The 21,308-nt window shown below is 50.0% G+C and overlaps 1 protein-coding gene across 1 annotated transcript in view; it reads right to left on the minus strand.

Annotated features, from left to right (window-relative positions):
• The window catches only part of PTPN18 (protein tyrosine phosphatase non-receptor type 18), a 56,105-nt gene that overhangs the window by 15,942 nt on the left and 18,855 nt on the right, over window positions 1-21,308 (minus strand). Inside the window, exons 6-11 of the mRNA XM_088470454.1 lie at window positions 14,607-14,675; window positions 14,453-14,515; window positions 12,344-12,486; window positions 9,311-9,377; window positions 7,790-7,867; window positions 6,427-6,513 (exon numbers count right to left, since the gene is read on the minus strand). Coding sequence (XP_088326580.1) covers window positions 6,427-6,513; window positions 7,790-7,867; window positions 9,311-9,377; window positions 12,344-12,486; window positions 14,453-14,515; window positions 14,607-14,675 — 507 coding nt within the window. The remainder of the gene's footprint in view (window positions 1-6,426; window positions 6,514-7,789; window positions 7,868-9,310; window positions 9,378-12,343; window positions 12,487-14,452; window positions 14,516-14,606; window positions 14,676-21,308) is intronic.

Consider the following 21,308-nt stretch of genomic DNA (forward strand, 5'->3'; position numbering starts at 1 on the left):
AGGGTACATACAGTATGAGCAGGTCACCACTGACAGCACAGGGTACATACAGTATGAGCAGGTTACCGCTGACAGCACAGGGTACAGAGGGTACATACAGTATGAGCAGGTCACCACTGACAGCACAGGGTACATAGGGTACATACAGTATGAGCAGGTCACCGCTGACAGCACAGGGTACATAGGGTACATACAGTATGGGCAGGTCACCGCTGACAGCACAGGGTACATAGGGTACATACAGTATGAGCAGGTCACCGCTGACAGCACAGGGTACATAGGGTACATACAGTATGGGCAGGTCACCGCTGATAGCACAGGGTACAGAGGGTACATGCAGTATGAGCAGGTGACCGCTGGCAGCACAGGGTACAGAGGATATATAGTAGTATGAGCAGGTCACCGCTGACAGCACAGGGTACATAGGGTACATACAGTATGAGCAGGTCACCGCTGACAGCACAGGGTACAGAGGGTACATACAATATGAGCAGGTCACCGCTGATAGCACAGGGTACAGAGGGTACATACAGTATGAGCAGGTCACCACTGACAGCACAGGGTACATACGGTACATACAGTATGAGCAGATTACCGCTGACAGCACAGGGTACAGAGGGTACATACAGTATGAGCAGGTCACCACTGACAGCACAGGGTACATAGGGTACATACAGTATGAGCAGGTCACCGCTGACAGCACAGGGTACATAGGGTACATACAGTATGGGCAGGTCACCGCTGACAGCACAGGGTACATAGGGTACATACAGTATGAGCAGGTCACCGCTGACAGCACAGGGTACATAGGGTACATACAGTATGGGCAGGTCACCGCTGATAGCACAGGGTACAGAGGGTACATGCAGTATGAGCAGGTGACCGCTGGCAGCACAGGGTACAGAGGATATATAGTAGTATGAGCAGGTCACCGCTGACAGCACAGGGTACATAGGGTACATACAGTATGAGCAGGTCACCGCTGACAGCACAGGGTACAGAGGGTACATACAGTATGAGCAGGTCACCGCTGATAGCACAGGGTACAGAGGGTACATACAGTATGAGCAGGTCACCACTGACAGTACAGGGTACATAGGGTACATACAGTATGAGCAGGTCACCGCTGACAGTACAGGGTACAGAGGGTACATACAGTATGAGCAGGTCACCGCTGACAGTACAGGGTACAGAGGGTACATACAGTATGAGCAGGTCACCGCTGACAGCACAGGGTACAGAGGGTACATACAGTATGAGCAGGTCACCGCTGATAGCACAGGGTACAGAGGGTACATACAGTATGAGCAGGTCACAACTGACAGTACAGGGTACATAGGGTACATACAGTATGAGCAGGTCACCGCTGACAGTACAGGGTACATAGGGTACATACAGTATGAGCAGGTCACCGCTGACAGCACAGGGTACATAGGGTACATACAGTATGAGCAGGTCACCGCTGACAGCACAGGGTACAGAGGATACATACAGTATGAGCAGGTCACCGCTGACAGCACAGGGTACAGAGGGTACATACAGTATGAGCAGGTCACCACTGACAGCACAGGGTACAGGGGGTACATACAGTATGAGCAGGTCACCGCTGACAGCACAGGGTACAGAGGGTACATACAGTATGAGCAGGTCACCGCTGACAGCACAGGGTACAGAGGGTACGTACAGTATGAGCAGGTCACCGCTGACAGCACAGGGTACAGAGGGTACATACAGAATGGGCAGGTCACCGCTGACAGCACAGGGTACAGAGGGTACATACAGTATGAGCAGGTCACCACTGACAGCACAGGGTACATACGGTACATACAGTATGAGCAGGTTACCGCTGACAGCACAGGGTACATAGGGTACATACAGTATGAGCAGGTCACCACTGACAGCACAGGGTACAGAGGGTACATACAGTATGAGCAGGTCACCGCTGACAGCACAGGGTACATACAGTATGAGCAGGTCACCGCTGACAGCACAGGGTACAGAGGGTACATACAGTATGAGCAGGTCACCGCTGACAGCACAGGCGCTAACTTGTGTTGAATCATATCTGATTCCAAGAACTAAAATGCAGAACCACATTTGGTGCCATTTCTAATACACAGAGCCAGCTCTGGTGCCAAAAGTCTAATGTGCAGAGCTTCACGTGATGCCCAGTATAATATCCAGAGCCAAATCTGGTGCCCAATACAAAATACAAAAAGAAATATACAGCAGTTTTTCAGTTCAGAAGTTTTTGAAACTGTGGTCTGTTTAGGAAATGGACAGCACACAGCAACCTGAGCGCACAGACGGAGGGCGCATCCCTGTCCAGCAGTGGGTTACAGACAGAGCCATGCTCTTATCAATAAGTAACCCAGATAGGAAGAACATGTTGAGATTTTTATTTTTACAGTTGTTGAATCAGAAGAACATCTGAAATAAGAGAAAAATTGTAACTGTACGATGGTGCGTTGGTAAATTCTGCTGCTTGTCATTGCCTGTATTCCCTGAGGCGATGACAACTGAGCATATCACAGAGGGAAATGTGAGAGCAGAAAATGGGACTAATGTTAGTAGACATTGCTATAGCAATTCAGATCTGATTCCCGCAGACAGCTGCCGGATCTCACACTCTGGTCTCACCGCGTCATTTATCTTCGCAGTTTTTTTTTTATTTCAAGTCACTGAGTGTGAAGAGTTATAATATCCATGGGAAACTGAACTCTATACACCGAAATAACAGTAAGTGGTTACAAGTAAGTGTTTGACAACCGGACCCTAATGGTGCATACACACGGTCAGATTTTCTCAGATTTGAATGATAACGATTTTAAAAATCATTCATTCATAGCTGACAGAAAATCTGACATGTGCGCCTGTAACGATGATCGTTGCGCGTTCCCGATTGACAGGTAACGATATCTGACATCTGATGTGTTTGCAGTCAGATTTGGTCAATTTCATTAATTTTAATACAGTCTGAAATCGTTCAATCGTTGGTAAAAATCGTTCAATCGATCATCGTTCATCTGACATATCTAACTGAGGACCTCATTCAGAGTCTCTCGCTAGCGCTGTGTGCTCGCAAGCGGGCCGATGGTTTGCGCATGCGCACGCTTTGTTCTGCGCGTGCGCGAACTACTCTGTGCGATCGCAGGCCGCTCGCTTGCTTAGCAAAGACAGCCCAGTGTAATGAGTGACAGGAGAGGCCGTTTGTGGGTGGTAACAGGGGCAGGACACTAATAACGGGGAGTTGGAGGTGCGAACGCAGGCGTGTCTGAGTGTTTCAACGCCATTTTAGAGGCGTGCATAATTAACAGGCAGCGTCATAGTACACGTCACTTGCCTGTTTTTTACACTGAAGTCCTCGCAGTGCTTGCGGTAGGGTAAGGCAACCACAAGCGCTGCGATCGCATCCGATTGTCCTTGATGTACCAATGTTTTAATACACTTCCTGGAGATGACGTGTGCTGGTGGGCGGCTCTGCCTGTGCGATTGGGCGTACGCCGGCCGCTCGCTAAGACATGGTGGGCGTGCTTATGCCTTGGCGAGCAATCGCTTCCCATGGCGTCACTTTGACAAATTTGCATACGCTGGATGCGAGCAATCGCATCTAGCGAGAGACTCTGAATGAGTTCCTGTGTGTATGCACCATTAAAGTGCACCCGCCACCGACATACAAAGGAGGCAGCCATTTTGTGGGAAGATGTAATATTCACAGGAATGGAGCTTTCAACTCACAGGGGGCTCTGGTGGCACGGAATCTGAAAAGCCTGCAGCCAGCAACAGAAAGGAGAGTCCAGCAGTTTAGCACAACGCGCCCGAAGATCGGGAAATATATCAGCTGGCAAAACAAAAAGCCCAATGGAGTAATCTTCTGGCGTCAATTAGCAGTGAAATTCCCTCTTTATTTATGGGGGTGTCCAGGGTCCAGCTCACACACAAACAGCAAATTCATCCACATACATAGAAAGGAGTCTCTCTCAGAGTTAGCGTTCCCGACTTTCTCCCCAGCTACCGGCCAAAGGCTTTCACATTGTATTTATTTATGCCCCTCAGCTGAAGCAGCCTAACCATCTTGTTACCTGGCTGGCAGAGGGACCGGGCGCGGCCCAAAGGACTGGAGCCACGCCCTCTCTCCGCCATTCACTCCAGGGGCACATAAACCAGCCTGAACCTACCCGTGCTAAAATTACCTGGAGTTTTTTTTTTTTTAAATACACTGAAACCTGGGACTGTATATAGGGCCTGATTCAGAGCCGCTCGTAAGCGGCCGCTCGTTAGCTCCGAGAGATGTTCGCACATCTGCGCATGCGTACGGGTTTTAGTACGCATGCGCGAACCAGTCAGTGCGGCCGAAAATCGTGTGCTCGCAAAATAGCGAATGCCTGCTAATTTGAGTGACAGAGTGAGGCGTTTGTGGGTGGTAACAGGGGAAGGTGCTTAAAAACGGGGAGTGGAGATCAGAACGCAGGCGTGCCAAATGGTCAAAACAGGCGTTTTAAGGGTGTGCATAATTAACAAAGCAGCGTCATCGACCACGTCAGTTGGGTGTCTTATAGCCAGAACTGCTCGCATGATTGCGGTAGGAAAATGCAACCACAAGAATAGCGAGCAGTTCAGACGCCGTTCGATGTACTCGATTAATCAAATAAATAGCGGAGATGACGTATGATGCGAGCGGCCAGGGGGCGTTGTTTACAAAATAGCGAGCACATGTTTCGTTCGCTCTTTCAGACATAGAGGCATCAACAGACCGCAAAGAGCGAACAGTCAATTTAAATAGCCAGCCCCTTTTTCAGAACGAGCGAGCGCAAATAGCGTCCAGCTCTGAATCAGACCCTCTCTCCGCCATTCACTCCAGGGGCACATAAACCAGCCTGAACCTACCCGTGCTAAAATTACCTGGAGTTTTTTTTTTTTTTTTAAATAACACTGAAACCTGGGACTGTATATAGCCCTTGTTCAGGCTTCTCCCTGCGGTTGCCTATGCCGAAATGTTTACCACAGAGCCTGTCTCCGTGACCTTTCAATATGACCGGTGATCCCGTGTCTTCCTAAATTTGGTTCCACCAGAGCAGTTTTGGTACATTGCGCCTAAGGGCCGGTCTTCCTATAAAGAAACTCTGGGCATAGGTCTTCTAGGGTGACAAACGGCCGCGTAATGATCAGTTTCCATTATCCCTGAGCGGCTGATACCTGGTGTATTGCCGACTGATGTCACAAGGCCAAGGGGCTGTAGGAAGCTGCTGTTGGCAATTTCCGCAGCTGCTCGCGTTTGTATTCTTCAGGCCCGGGGCCAGACTGCTGTGCGAAAATATGTAAAACCAGCAGGAGGCGCCTGTAGTAGAAAGACGCCCACTGGCGGCATTTGTGATTTGCTGCTGTGCTCAAAACGCGGCATTGGATCATCTGCGCGAACATCGGTCATCTGTGTATCCCTCAGGTTATTCAGAATGGCCGTGTTATTTCATGCTTCCGGGTCAAGTGAAGCTGCATCCAAAAACGCAACCAGTGGCCTCGGCACACCCAGAAAACGTATAGCGCTATATCAGGTGCCATAGTCATATAAGAACTTTATATTACTTACTTTATTCTAAGGATTATAGTGGCAGTGATTAAGGACCTCATTCAGAGTCGGTCGTTGCGGCCGCACGGTCGTACGCCACCGATGTTCGCTAAACTGCGCATGCGTAAAGTTCGCAATGCGCATGCTCAAACTAGCTGTTACGATCAGAAATTTCTCTCTCCTTGAACACCGCCAGGTCGTTAGTTTGAGTGACAGGATGAGGCGTTTGTGGGTGGTAACAGGGGAAGGTGCCTGAAAACGGGGGGAGTGGAGATCCGAACGCAGGCGAGCCTAATTATGCGAACGGCGTTTTATGGGAGTGCATAATTAACAAAGTAGTGTCATGGCACACGTGACATGGGAGGTTTTTACACTGACCTGATCGTAGAGCTGAAGAGAGGGTATTGGTCAACCGTAAGCTCTACGACCAGCTCCGATGGTTCCCGATGCTCGCGATTAATCCTTATATCCCAGGAGATGACGTATGTTGTGAACGAGAAGGGGGCGTGCTTTAGTCTTACGGCCGCTTCTTACCCTCGGATGTTCAGCTAACGATCTCATCTTAGGACCGCAACTTGTGATCACTTCATTTGCATATCCGGCCCCTTTCCTCTACGACCGTGCGGCCGACTCTGAATGAGGTCCTAAATGTACTGATTATGTACATACCCCTTCTGTACATGTTATGTCATTTATTTCCTTATAGTTTCAGTCTTCCCCATCTTTGTGTCACCTTGTGCGTCATCCGCAGAGTGGGACACAGCAACACCTGGCCATTGCTGGATTCGCCTGTCCTGCCAGGCCGCCCTATACTGCGCTCCCGCGTCTAAGAGGCAGACGAGACCCGTTCATCCCCTCACCTGCTTCAGGTTCTCATATTCCTGGTGATTTCTCAGCTGCTTCTCAAACATTTCGGTGACGGCGTGATAGAGGAAGTTGTACTGCTCCTGCGGGGAGAGGATCACATCAGGTCAAGGGTCATGGAGAGAACGCGCCAGTGGGAATATTACAGACAGCTTGAGACAGAGGGGATCATTCACAGAGGTCACTGAGAGCCGGTACAGGGGGAGCAGGAAAGAAGGGGCACAGGAATGAGGTCACTGAGAGCCGGTACAGGGGGAGCAGGAAAGAAGGGGCACAGGAATGAGGTCACTGAGAGCCGGTACAGGGGGAGCAGGATAGAAGGGGCACAGGAATGAGGTCACTGAGAGCCGGTACAGGGGGAGCAGGAAAGAAGGGGCACAGGAATGAGGTCACCGTGAGCCGGTACAGGGGGAGCAGGAAAGAAGAGGCACAGGAATGAGGTCACCGTGAGCCGGTACAGGGGGAGCAAGAAAGAAGGGGCACAGGAATGAGGTCACCGTGAGCCGGTACAGGGGGAGCAGGAAAGAAGGGGCACAGGAATGAGGTCACCGTGAGCCGGTACAGGGGGAGCAGGAAAGAAGGGGCACAGGAATGAGGTCACCGTGAGCCGGTACAGGGGGAGCAGAAAAGAAGGGGCACAGGAATGAGGTCACTGTGAGCCGGTACAGGGGGAGCAGGAAAGTAAGGGCACAGGAATGAGGTCACTGTGAGCGGGTACAGGGGGGAGCATTAAAGAAGGGGCACAGGAATGAGGTCACTGTGAGCAGGTACAGGGGGAGCAGGAAAGAAGGGGCACAGGAATGAGGTCACCGTGAGCCGGTACAGGGGGAGCAGGAAAGTAGGGGCACAGGAATGAGGTCACTGTGAGCCAGCACAGGGGGAGCAGGAAAGAAGGGGCACAGGAATGAGGTCACTGTGAGCCGGCACAGGGGGAGCAGGAAAGAAGGGGCACAGGAATGAGGTCACTGTGAGCCGGAACAGGGGGAGCAGGAAAGAAGGGGCACAGGAATGAGGTCACTGTGAGCCGGCACAGGGGGAGCAGGAAAGAAGGGGCACAGGAATGAGATCACTGTGAGCCGGAACAGGGGGAGCAGGAAAGTAGGGGCACAGGAATGAGGTCACTGTGAGCCGGCACAGGGGGAGCAGGAAAGTAGGGGCACAGGAATGAGGTCACTGTGAGCCGGTACAGGGGGCACAGGAATGAGGTCACTGTGAGCCGGTACAGGGGGCACAGGAATGAGGTCACTGTGAGCCGGTACAGGGGGCACAGGAATGAGGTCACTCTGTTTCCTGTACTGACAGACTATGGAGCGAGGCTGAGCAGTAAGTTACGAGTTACCTGGACTGTACACTACACACCTTTGTCTGCACAGCGGACGGTCTCTGACGTCTTATCTCCATCACAATATCAAATATACTAAAGTCACTTGGCACACTCTGAAATAACAGGACAGGATCTGATGTCACGTAATACAGCACAGACAGGAGACACCACTATCTGTAAGGGGCACTTTGGTTTATCTCGTATGTCCCCTTCTACTTATTTATATCTGTAACATCTGCCACACTTAAAAGATCTCCAACCAAAACGTAAAATTTAAGGTGTGTATCCACTTACCGACAATGAAGGACTGAACAATAAGATATCGTATCGTCCAGTCGTTCATTATACTGTGCAGTCCCCACACTGAGCGATATGTCAGTGCCGGACTCCCTCCCTCATCCGCGAACATGCTCAACCCGACATTATCGTCAGGATGACCGTCGTGTTCGGGCGATGAGCGATGCCGGCAGCGACCAGCGGGAACACGCATCGCTGGTCGCTGCCGGCTCTGTATAGCGCATCGCTGGTCGTTGCCGACATTTTTCTGCACGATTTATGGACGATTATTGAGCGATTGAACGATAACGATGTCGTAATCGTTCAATCGCTCATTTTAATGGTCTAATGGATACGCATCTTAAGTACCGAGGCACAGTGCAACATGTCGAGATAAAGCCCTGAGACCGACATGTACGGGGGGTGCCCCATTCTCTCGATTTACGTGGGTGCCCCGAAGTCTCCGATGATACAGCTCCATAGCTCTGTAGGTTTTGTCTTAACAGGGTGAACTCCGACCAAAACTTAACTGTTTGTTTTGGATGAAGTTCTCCAATAAATATATATGTACATAGTCTAAAACAAGCATAGTCCAATATAAATCCAGGAATGATGAGCGCCAATTAATAAATGAGCAGTGCCAGGCATTGCCAGGCCGCCGTAGTGGTTGCTTTCCCTGCACCCATGGTATAGTACCACTCTTCTGGTGTAATTCTACGGTCGGAAATCGCGCGCTCGTAAAACAACGACGGCCTGCTAATTTGAGTGACAGAATGTACCGTTTGTGGGTGGTAACAGGGGAAGGTGCTTGAAAACAGGGAGTGGAGATCCGAACGCAGGCGTGCCTAACGGTCAAAAGGGCGTTTAATGGGAGTGCATAATTAGTAAAGGAGTGTCATCGCCCACGTCACTTTGTTGTCTTTTAGCCTGAACTGCTCGCAGTGATTGCTGGAAGTAAATCCTACCATAAGCACTGCGAGCAGTTCAGATGCCTTTCGATGTTCCCGATTAATCTAATAAATACCAGAGATGACGTGTGATGCGAACGGCAAAGGGGCGTCTTTACAAAATAGCGAGCGCATTTTTCGGACGCTTGCTCAGACATAGAGGAGTCAACAAAGCGCAAAGCGCGAGCGCTCAATTTAAATATCCGGCCCCTTTTTTAGAACGAGCGTCCGCAAATAGCGTCCGGGTCTGAATCAGGTCCTGTGTTATTAGTTATTGACTCAGTGCTGCCCTCTGCTGGAGCTCTCACTCTAGTGCCTGTCTAAATACTTCACCTGCTTCAGTAGAAGGTTCTGGATGTGTTCCACTGTACAGATCACTCCTGTGCGCCCGCATCCTGCGCTGCACAAGAGACATCAACAAGGGTTACACTAAATAATTACTCTCTGACACGGGATGTAGCAGTCAGCGATCAATGACACGCGCGGTATCCATGGGAAACAGCAATTCATGAGGCCCAGTCTGACTATCTAGGTGAACATACTGCTGATACAGTCACACAAGTGCATACAATACAGTGCCCATACATCACAGCTGTCCCCAATCTCCAGGGACAGTCCCAGGTTTTCAGTATTTGTCCCTGGGATATTTTTCATTCCTGCTTTCTGATATTTTGTATACAGGACGCAATTCTCACTATCCAATCTAAGGGGAATGTTTCTTTCTCGCCGGGTTTGGCCTCACAATTGAAAGCACAATTAACATTAATATTAAACCACTTAATATTAGTGACACTGTCACTTTTAAGGTCAAACCAAAATTATTCCCCTTATTCTCTAGGATTCATAACGTAATATTTTAATGACATGATTATGTTAAAAAGCAGAGTATGATGGGGACTACAGTCATGGTATTGTTATCACATTAATGCCTCTGTATAGCCACACTGACCCAGAACACTGACACTCCTCTATACCTGCACTCACCTACACTACTGACACTCCTCTATACCTGCACTCACCTACACTACAGACACTGACACTCCTGTATACCTGCACTCACCTACACTACAGACACTGACACTCCTCTATACCTGCACTCACCTACACTAGACACTCCTCTATACCTGCACTCACCTACACTACAGACACTGACACTCCTGTATACCTGCACTCACCTACACTACAGACACTGGCACTCCTCTATACCTGCACTCACCTACACTACAGACACTGACACTCCTGTATACCTGCACTCACCTACACTACAGACACTGGCACTCCTCTATACCTGCACTCACCTACACTACAGACACTCCTCTATACCTGCACTCACCTACACTACAGACACTGACACTCCTGTATACCTGCACTCACCTACACTACAGACACTGACACTCCTCTATACCTGCACTCACCTACACTACAGACACTGACACTCCTGTATACCTGCACTCACCTACACTACTGACACTCCTCTATACCTGCACTCACCTACACTACAGACACTGACACTCCTGTATACCTGCACTCACCTACACTACAGACACTGACACTCCTCTATACCTGCACTCACCTACACTACTGACACTGACACTCCTGTATACCTGCACTCACCTACACTACAGACACTGACACTCCTCTATACCTGCACTCACCTACACTACAGACACTGACACTCCTCTATACCTGCACTCACCTACACTACAGACACTCCTCTATACCTGCACTCACCTGCACTACAAACACTCCTCTATACCTGCACTCACCTACACTACAGACACTGACACTCCTGTATACCTGCACTCACCTACACTACAGACACTCCTCTATACCTGCACTCACCTACACTACAGACACTCCTGTATACCTGCACTCACCTACACTACAAACACTGACACTCCTGTATACCTGCACTCACCTACACTACAGACACTCCTCTATACCTGCACTCACCTACACTACAGACACTCCTGTATACCTGCACTCACCTACACTACTGACACTCCTCTATACCTGCACTCACCTACACTACTGACACTCCTCTATACCTACACTACAGACACTCCTCTATACCTGCACTCACCTACACTACTGACACTCCTCTATACCTGCACTCACCTACACTACTGACACTCCTCTATACCTGCACTCACCTACACTACTGACACTCCTCTATACCTGAAGTCACCTACACTACAGACACTCCTCTATACCTGCAGTCACCTACACTACTGACACTCCTCTATACCTGCACTCACCTACACTACAGACACTCCTCTATACCTGCACTCACCTACACTACACTGACACTCCTCTATACCTGCACTCACCTACACTACAGACACTGACACTCCTCTATACCTGCACTCACCTACACTACAGACACTGACACTCCTGTATACCTGCACTCACCTATACTACTGACACTCCTCTATACCTGCACTCACCTACACTACAGACACTGACACTCCTGTATACCTGCACTCACCTACACTACAGACACTGACACTCCTCTATACCTGCACTCACCTACACTACTGACACTGACACTCCTGTATACCTGCACTCACCTACACTACAGACACTGACACTCCTCTATACCTGCACTCACCTACACTACAGACACTGACACTCCTCTATACCTGCACTCACCTACACTACAGACACTGACACTCCTCTATACCTGCACTCACCTACACTACAGACACTCCTCTATACCTGCACTACAGACACTCCTCTATACCTGCACTCACCTACACTACAAACACTGACACTCCTGTATACCTGCACTCACCTACACTACACACTCCTCTATACCTGCACTCACCTACACTACAGACACTCCTCTATACCTGCACTCACCTACACTACTGACACTCCTCTATACCTGCACTCACCTACACTACTGACACTCCTCTATACCTACACTACAGACACTCCTCTATACCTGCACTCACCTACACTACTGACACTCCTCTATACCTGCACTCACCTACACTACTGACACTCCTCTATACCTGCACTCACCTACACTACTGACACTCCTCTATACCTGAAGTCACCTACACTACAGACACTCCTCTATACCTGCAGTCACCTACACTACTGACACTCCTCTATACCTGCACTCACCTACACTACAGACACTCCTCTATACCTGCACTCACCTACACTACAGACACTGACACTCCTCTATACCTGCACTCACCTACACTACAGACACTGGCACTCCTCTATACCTGCACTCACCTACACTACAGACACTGGCACTCCTCTATACCTGCACTCACCTACACTACAGACACTGACACTCCTCTATACCTGCACTCACCTACACTACAGACACTCCTCTATACCTGCACTCACCTGCAGTGCACACACATTGGAGGTCTGTGGTTTCCTTGATGCTGACGCATCAGTTGGATCATTTCTAGGAAGCAGGCATAAGAGTCCGGTATTCCGCGGTCAGGCCACGCAATGTACTGAAAATGACCCACTTCCCGCACTTCCTAGTGAATAGATTAGATCCTGGTGAGTTAGCAAATAGCTCAGTTCAAACAATCAGGATAATGACGCAACTTGGGAGTATATTTATGTTAACATTATATTATCGGCATCATATAGGCGGTTTGGCACATTCAAGATGGGTTGGAAGTTAACGTAAGTGAGCAGTCAGACCTAAGCCAGGTTGACACACAAGCGAGTAGTCAGACAGAAACCAGGTTGGCACACAAGCGGGTAGTCAGATATAATTCAGGTTGACCCACAAGTGGGTAGTCACACATAAGGTGGCACACAAGATGGTAGCCGTCAATCCTAGAGGACCCGGTTTTGGTAAGCAGGACCTGACCAGATGTACCAGCAGATGGTCAGGCTGCAGCCAGTTGTAGTGATCAATTCTCTAATTCTGAAATACGATTTTATTTCTGGGAAAACTTAATTATACAGTTCTCAAAATCATGATGTGCATCCCCCGGGGATTTTGTGAAATGTCTGTAACTATAGAGCCATGACGGCACCTTTCAGGAGTTTCAACACGGTCCGGCATTGGTATAGCATTGTGTGTAAATCTGTCACACACTGCTGACTAGGTATATCTTTGGCGTACTCCATAATGAGGGCAGAGCACACCGTCCAGCTGTTCCGATTTAGGCAAGACTGTCCCATTAAGGGGAATATCCCACAGATCAGGACATTTAACCCAATTCTAGAACAGTTGAGAGGTGCCCCTTCAGTGCAGCCCATACCAGCAGCAGGTGCGTACGGCATGGATGGGGTGGTATTAGAAGAGGGGAAGAGGTATGGGGCACTGGGCATGCCCACGATGGAACGTGGCAATCCCCAAAGTGAAGAAAGAAAGTCACCGTGTAGGGTCCCATCAAGCTAAAGTTATAAGGTATGGCTATGAGTATACTGTTATACTGGTGTGTTAGCTGAAGTCCACCGGCCCATAGAAATAATTTCAAACAAATCCAGCATGCTGAAATAAACGTGAGAGTGACGTGAATATAAAACTAGTACATTTATATATTGTATCAGTAGAAAACCATCCACATGTAGGCTGAGTTGGCGCACAAGCAGTCAGACAAGAGGCAGATTGGCACACAAGAGGGTAATTAGTAGTAAGCCAAGTCCATACACAAGCAGGTAGTTATTAATTCCAAGAGCAACACCTGAGTAAAGACTTTAATCATGGTGTGCCTATTTACATTCCTAAAGAGAAAACTAAGGCCCTGATTCAGACCCACTCGCGAGCGGCTGTCCGCTCGCAAGTGGGTCGATGGTGTGCACTGCGCATGCGCACGACGGAGGGAGCTCCGTCGTGCGCATGCGCCAGACGCGACGAGCGAAGGATTTTCCTTCGCTCGTTGTGTCTGATCAAAGGGGGCGTGCTGTCGATGTTGATTGACAGCACGCTCCCTTTGGTGGGCGTGCCTCCCAGACGGGGGCGTTCCCAAGGGAACGCCTACCATCAGAAGCCGGCCCCACTGACATCACTAGTGATGTCAGTGGGAGTGATTTTGGCTCTGATAGAGCCAAAATCACTCCGGGCCTTGCGGTTGAGAAACTCAACCGCAGGCTTCTGCACGCAGTGGCGATGGTCGCGACCATCAATCTGCATGCTCGTATAGGCTGTGGGTGGTGACCCACAGCTATACGAGCGTCCAGGAGGACGCTCCATAGTTATGGAGGACGGCCCTCATTCAGAGCGTGCGCTCTGCTCAGAGCGTACGGCTCTGAATGAGGGCCTAAACTCAAGATGGTCTGATGCGAAGCAGCGCTGGCCATCTTGGAAATGGGCAAATGAAAAAGATCAATTCAGAGTCCATAGTGACCTCTTGTGGCAGGAGGTGGTATTGTCTGAGATGACTCCCAACTCCAGCACCATGACATCCTGACCCCCCCCCCCCCCCCCCCCCTGAAGCTCTGCCTGGCCTTGCTGCTCTGCATTACATCGCTCAGTGCCGCACTCACCTCCTGAAACGTCACCCTGAGATTCCGAAACACAACCTCTGAATTCACCATGACCTTCTCTACCTGCACAGGGACAGTTAAACCAAAAATGATGACAAACTGCAGAAGAAGGAGGGAGGCAAATCAAGCATGACTGTGACAGGTTAATACAGACCGTGCTGGCGGTGAACGCTCCATACTGGACGGGTTCCTCGTCTACGGGCCAGTAACGCTCACATTTTTTCTGCAGGAGAAACACAAGTCATTGCAACAGAGGACGCACAACAGTGAGAGCAGTGCTTATTCTCTATAGAACCGAATCCAAGCCGGGAATACGCCAAACCTCCCATATATACTCTAGTACAGGAGAAAGAATGTATATGCATCTTTTTGGCGATATAGGTTCCAGCTGCTGATGATCAGCAATATACTAGCAGACAAGTTCAGCCAGAGTCCAACGTTCCAATACCAGAATTTTACAGGTGACTTTCATAATATCGCATCCGTATAGGATAATACTTAGCCGATGGTGATTTTCTACTCGCCAAGCTGCAGTGCTATTATAGCATACTATCTGCTGCCCACGGCTTCGCCCACGATGAAATCGCTTCTGCCAACATTTTTTTTTATTTGAGGTGTTCTAATTGTATTGCTTAGCATAGGGGCTCTGTGGCGGGAGTGGCAAGTGGCCCATGTGACCAGCAGCGCTATACAGACTGTTGGCAGCAATGCCTTCACCCACCACTCACCCATGTCACTGTGTGCCCTGTGCACAGACTGCTATGTAGCCTATCCTATTCATGTGACCGCGGGCCCATAGCCCCTCTCCCCCCACCCCTTACCAGCCACACACATGGTGCCACACCTATCTCACCAATGTCACTGTGTGCCCTGTGCACAGACTGCTATGTAGCCTATCCTATTCATGTGACCGCGGGCCCATAGCCCCTCTCCCCCCACCCCCTTACCGGCCGCATGCATGGTGCCACACCTATCTCACTGTGTGTCCTGTGCACAGACTGCTATGTAGCCTATCCTATTCATGTGACCGCGGGCCCATAGCCCCTCTCCCCCCACCCCTTACCAGCCACACACATGGTGCCACACCTATCTCACCAATGTCACTGTGTGCCCTGTGCACAGACTGCTATGTAGCCTATCCTATTCATGTGACCGCGGGCCCATAGCCCCTCTCCCCCCACCCCTTACCAGCCACACACATGGTGCCACACCTATCTCACTGTGTGCCCTGTGCACAGACTGCTATGTAGCCTATCCTATTCATGTGACCGCAGCCCCAAAGCACCTCTCCCCCCACCCATTACCAGCCACACACACGGCGCCATTCCAATCTCACCAATGTCACTGTGTGCCCTGTGCACAGACTGCTATGTAACCTCTCCTATTCATGTGACCGCGGGCCCATAGCCCCTCTCCCCCCACCCCTTACCGGCTTCGCGCACGGTGCCACACCTATCTCACCAATGTCACTGTGTGCCCTGTGCACATGCTGCTATGTAGCCTATCCTATTCATGTGACCGCGGGCCCATAGCCCCTCTCCCCCCACCCCTTATCGGCTTTGCGCACGGTGCCACACCTATCTCACCAATGTCACTGTGTGCCCTGTGCACAGACTGCTATGTAGCCTATCCTATTCATGTGACCGCGGGCCCATAGCCCCTCTCCCCCCGCCCCTTATCGGCCGCGCGCATGGTGCCACACCTATCTCACCAATGTTACTGTGTGCCCTGTGCACAGACTGCTATGTAGCCTATCCTATTCATGTGACCGCAGGCCCATAGCCCCTCTCCCCCCACCCCTTACCTGCCGCATGCATGGTGCCACGCCTATCTCACCAATGTCACTGTGTGCCCTGTGCACAGACTGCTATGTAGCCTATCCTATTCATGTGACCGCGGGCCCATAGTCCCTCTCCCCCCGCCCCTTACTGGCCACGCGCATGGTGCCACACCTATCTCACTGTGTGCCCTGTGCACAGACTGCTATGTAGCCTATCCTATTCATGTGACCGCGGGCCCATAGTCCCTCTCCCCCCGCCCCTTACTGGCCACGCGCATGGTGCCACACCTATCTCACCAATGTCACTGTGTGCCCTGTGCAAAGACTGCTATGTAACCTATCCTATTCATGTGACCGCGGGCCCATAGTCCCTCTCCCCCCGCCCCTTACTGGACACGCGCATGGTGCCACACCTATCTCACCAATGTCACTGTGTGCCCTGTGCACAGACTGCTATGTAACCTATCCTATTCATGTGACCGCGGGCCCATAGTCCCTCTCCCCCCGCCCCTTACTGGACACGCGCATGGTGCCACACCTATCTCACCAATGTCACTGTGTGCCCTGTGCACAGACTGCTATGTAGCCTATCCTATTCATGTGACCGCAGGCCCATAGCCCCTCTCCCCCCACCCCTTACCTGCCGCATGCATGGTGCCACGCCTATCTCACCAATGTCACTGTGTGCCCTGTGCACAGACTGCTATGTAGCCTATCCTATTCATGTGACCGCGGGCCCATAGTCCCTCTCCCCCCGCCCCTTACTGGCCACGCGCATGGTGCCACACCTATCTCACTGTGTGCCCTGTGCACAGACTGCTATGTAGCCTATCCTATTCATGTGACCGCGGGCCCATAGTCCCTCTCCCCCCGCCCCTTACTGGCCACGCGCATGGTGCCACACCTATCTCACCAATGTCACTGTGTGCCCTGTGCAAAGACTGCTATGTAACCTATCCTATTCATGTGACCGCGGGCCCATAGTCCCTCTCCCCCCGCCCCTTACTGGACACGCGCATGGTGCCACACCTATCTCACCAATGTCACTGTGTGCCCTGTGCACAGACTGCTATGTAACCTATCCTATTCATGTGACCGCGGGCCCATAGCCCCTCTTCCCCCACCCCTTACCAGCCACACACATGGTGCCACACCTATCTCACCAATGTCACTGTGTGCCCTGTGCACAGACTGCTATGTAGCCTATCCTAATCATGTGACCGCGGGCACAAAGCACCTCTCCCCCCCACCCCTTACCAGCCACACACATGGTGCCACACCTATCTCACCAATGTCACTGTGTGCCTTGTGCACATGCTAATATGTAGCCTATCCTATTCTTAATAGATATTCTTAAGCTGGGTACACACGTAAAGATTTTCTGTCCAACCATCCAACTAGATGATTGGTTGGAATGAAAATCTGGTAACGTATGGGAGTAAATGATGATCAACAATTTGCTCCTAAATGCCAGAAAACAGATGAAAATGACGTCAGACAAGTTTGTTAAATGTTTGATCTAAACAATTTGTTCAAACAACAGTTTTTGTCCATTTTCCGGCGTTCGGGAGCAAATTGCTGATTATCATTTGCTTTCATACCTTACCACATTTTCATTCCAGAGCATTAGAGCAAGTCCGGGAGCCTGGAGGAGCAGCAGAAGAACCTAGCACTGCCCTGGACATATATGTACATATTAGGCTTTATAGTCGTGTATCTCTAACAGTGCATGTTTTCCAGATCTTCTAGTTGGTGCACAGGTTATTTATTACTGACTGATGCATGTTAAAAGATCCACAGGTGGTGCTAATTATTTCATTTGTGATACTGTGAAGAACATGCAGCACTAGTAAATTTCTATTACATTACTATTTCTATTGTGATCATGGTGTGGGCTTGGGAGGGGGGATTCCAGGCAGACGGAAACCCCCCCTGCGTTTGCCTATGCATCTGACAACTGGTTAGCATAGAAAAGACGTAACTGAGTGCGCACCTAATGTAGCTACGCTCTTGCTCATCGCAACAAATACTCAGCTCTGAAAGTAAGTGGTGGAAGCCAAGTTTTTGAGTCATCAGTATTCGTTTACCGTTAAAGGACCTCATTTTGATTCGGAGGTGCCTGCGGCCGCTTGCTACCTTGTGCCAATGCGATTATATCCGCCCGTCTCCATGCGGAAGGCTGCATTGCCTGCTGCAGTCATCACCATTAGCATCAGGAACTGCACCCACCCCATACTGGGTGCAGGGCAGGAGATCTGGCAGACAGAGGCGTCTTATTCCGTTCCGAACGCCACAAACCAGCATTATCACAGCACTGCTGAAACCTTTTTTCTGAGCCTTATATATATAAATTAAGCAGAGCCAGAAACTAATTGTGGTAATAAGGCATCAGTTCTGTTCTCAGGCTAGGTACCTGACTGCTGTGTGACTCCATCAGTTCCTTTACGTCCTTCCTCTTTTCTCAGCAAATACAATAAACTGCTTGAAAAGAAGGAACCACTTATTGTTGAAGTTGACCACAAGATTCTGTAGGTGGGAGGTGGATGGACTATATGAGAAAGCGAGCCGCTGCTGTACAGCAATTATTTCAAGGGAAAGCATGTTGCAGCAATGTTGGTGTAGTGGTCAGTATCGCTGCCTCACCAGCGTGCTGAGGTCTTGAGTTCAACTCCTGTCCCAGGCACTATCTGTGTAGTGTTTGTATGTTCTCCCAGAGTTTGCGTGGGTTTCCTCTGGCTGCTACGGTTTCCTCCCACAATCCAAAAACATACTGGTTTGGTTACTGGGCTTCTGATAAAAAAAAATGAACACTAGTGTGTGTGTGTGTGTCCACAATATAGATTGTAAGCTCCATTGGTGCAGGGACTCACTGGATGACTGAAATATAACGCTGCGTAATGTGCGCGCTATATAAAGAACATTCATAAAGAAATACATAGGGGAAAATACACCATACATGACTTATCATTGCTATATTGTGCTTATTGTGTATTAATGTTGGCATCACCCACATACTGAGGGCACAACCTGGCAGTGAACCAGAGAACTGACTGGGCTATGGGCCTGATTCAGAGCCGCTCATAAGCGGCCGCTCGTTCGCTCCGAGCAATGTTCGCACATCTGCTCATGCGTATGGGTTGTAATGCGCATGCGCCAACCAGTCAGTGCGGTCGGAAATCGTGTGCTCGCAAAATAGCGAATGCCTGCTAATTTGAGTGACAGAATGAGGCGTTTGTGGGTGGTAACAGGGGAAGGTGCTTGAAAACGGGGAGTGGAGATCAGAACGCAGGCGTGCCAAAAGGTCAAAACGGGCGTTTTAAGGGTGTGCATAATTAACAAAGCAGCGTCATCGACCACATCACTTGGTTGTCTTTTAGCCTGAACTGCTCGCATGATTGCAGTAGGAAAATGCTACCACAAGAATAGCGAGCAGTTCAGACGCCTTTCGATGTACTCGATTAATCTAATAAATAGCGGAGATGACGTATGATGCGGCCAGGGGGCGTTTTTTCAAAATAGCGAGCGCATGTTTCGTTCGCTCGTTCAGACATAGAGGCGTCAACAGACTGCAAAGAGCGAGCGCTTAATTTAAATATACGGCCCCTTTTTCAGAACGACCGTCCGCAAATAGCGTCCGGCTCTGAATCAGGCCCTATGTTCCCCCATTCCCCGATCATGGAAAAGTAATAAACTTTACCAAACCAAAACCCAAGAAACCATCTCTTATACACGGAAACCCTTTGGGCCTGATTCAGAGCCGGTCGCTATTTGCGGTCGTTCGTTCAACAAAAAGGGGTGGCTATTCAAATGAACCGTTCGCTCTTTGCGGTCTGTTGACGCCTCTATGTCTGAACGAGCGAACAAAACTTCCGATTGTAATTTTGAAAAAGACGCCCCCTGGCCGCTCGCATCATACGTCATGTCCGCTATTTATTAGATTAATCGAGTACAACGACCAGCGTATGAACTGCTCGCTATTCTTGTGGCTGGTGTTTGCTACCACAAATTTGCGAGCAGTTCTGGCTATAAACTAACCCAGTGACGTGGTCAATGACGCTCCAGTATTAATTATGCACACCCTTAAAATGCCCGTTTTGACCTTTAAGCACGCCTGCGTTCTGATCTCCACTCCCCGTTTTCAAGCACCTTCCCCTGTTACCACCCACATACGCCTCCTCCTGTCACTCATATTAGCAGGCATTCGCTATTTAGCGAACAAACGATTTTCGGCCGCACTGACTGGTTCGCGCATGCATATAACGATCCGTACGCATGCGCAGTTGGGCAAACATCACTCGGAGCGAACGAGCGGCCGCTTACGAGCGGCTCTGAATCAGGCCCTTTGTCTTATGCAGGAACCTGCTGCACAAAACAACCCTAGTGTATATATCAGTAATATTTGACTACAATGCCCTTTAAATATTTGCCCTTTAAAAATGGCGGGAGAGTTGACCGTAAGAACATCTATAGGCGCTGTAATACAGCCTGGTGCGTTTTTAGACGCCGCCATCGGTCGCGCCAGCAAACCTTGCACAGGCACTATGGCAGGTGCAGTTTCTGCCGTCCATAAATGGCCTCCTATGTGAGCGGTCGATCGTTTGTGTACGCAACAACTTTCACCGATACACGCCAGCGATACTCCGAAGATACATACCATCTCCGCGCGTGCGCTAAGCCACCTCTCTGTCACCGCTCAGCACTTTTCCAAGACACTTCTGATACCGCCTGTGGGCACACACTCTGTGGAACGCATGTGCCATAGGCGTTTTTAGGGAGTTTCGTGCGCGCGCAGAAGCAATACATCCCTACATGTGCGCAGATCTGAATAAGCTCCTCTGAGTCTGAACCAGAAGCAATTCTATGTAACATAGCAGCTAAAGCATCTTGTCAAGATTATACTATATTATACCTTACAAGGTGCTCTACGTACTGTGGGCCCGATCCAGCAAGGATCGCAGTTGCTTTTACGCACGCAATCGGACGATTATTTCACACTGCGCATGCATCGCAGTGAGCGTGCGCGAACCAGACGCTGCGATCGGGACTGCGATCGCAGTGACCAAGCAAACCCATCTC

The sequence above is a fragment of the Taudactylus pleione genome, unplaced genomic scaffold (genome assembly GCF_031769625.1).
Source record: "Taudactylus pleione unplaced genomic scaffold, aTauple2 ptg000013l, whole genome shotgun sequence".
Classification (NCBI taxonomy): Eukaryota; Metazoa; Chordata; class Amphibia; order Anura; family Myobatrachidae; genus Taudactylus; species Taudactylus pleione.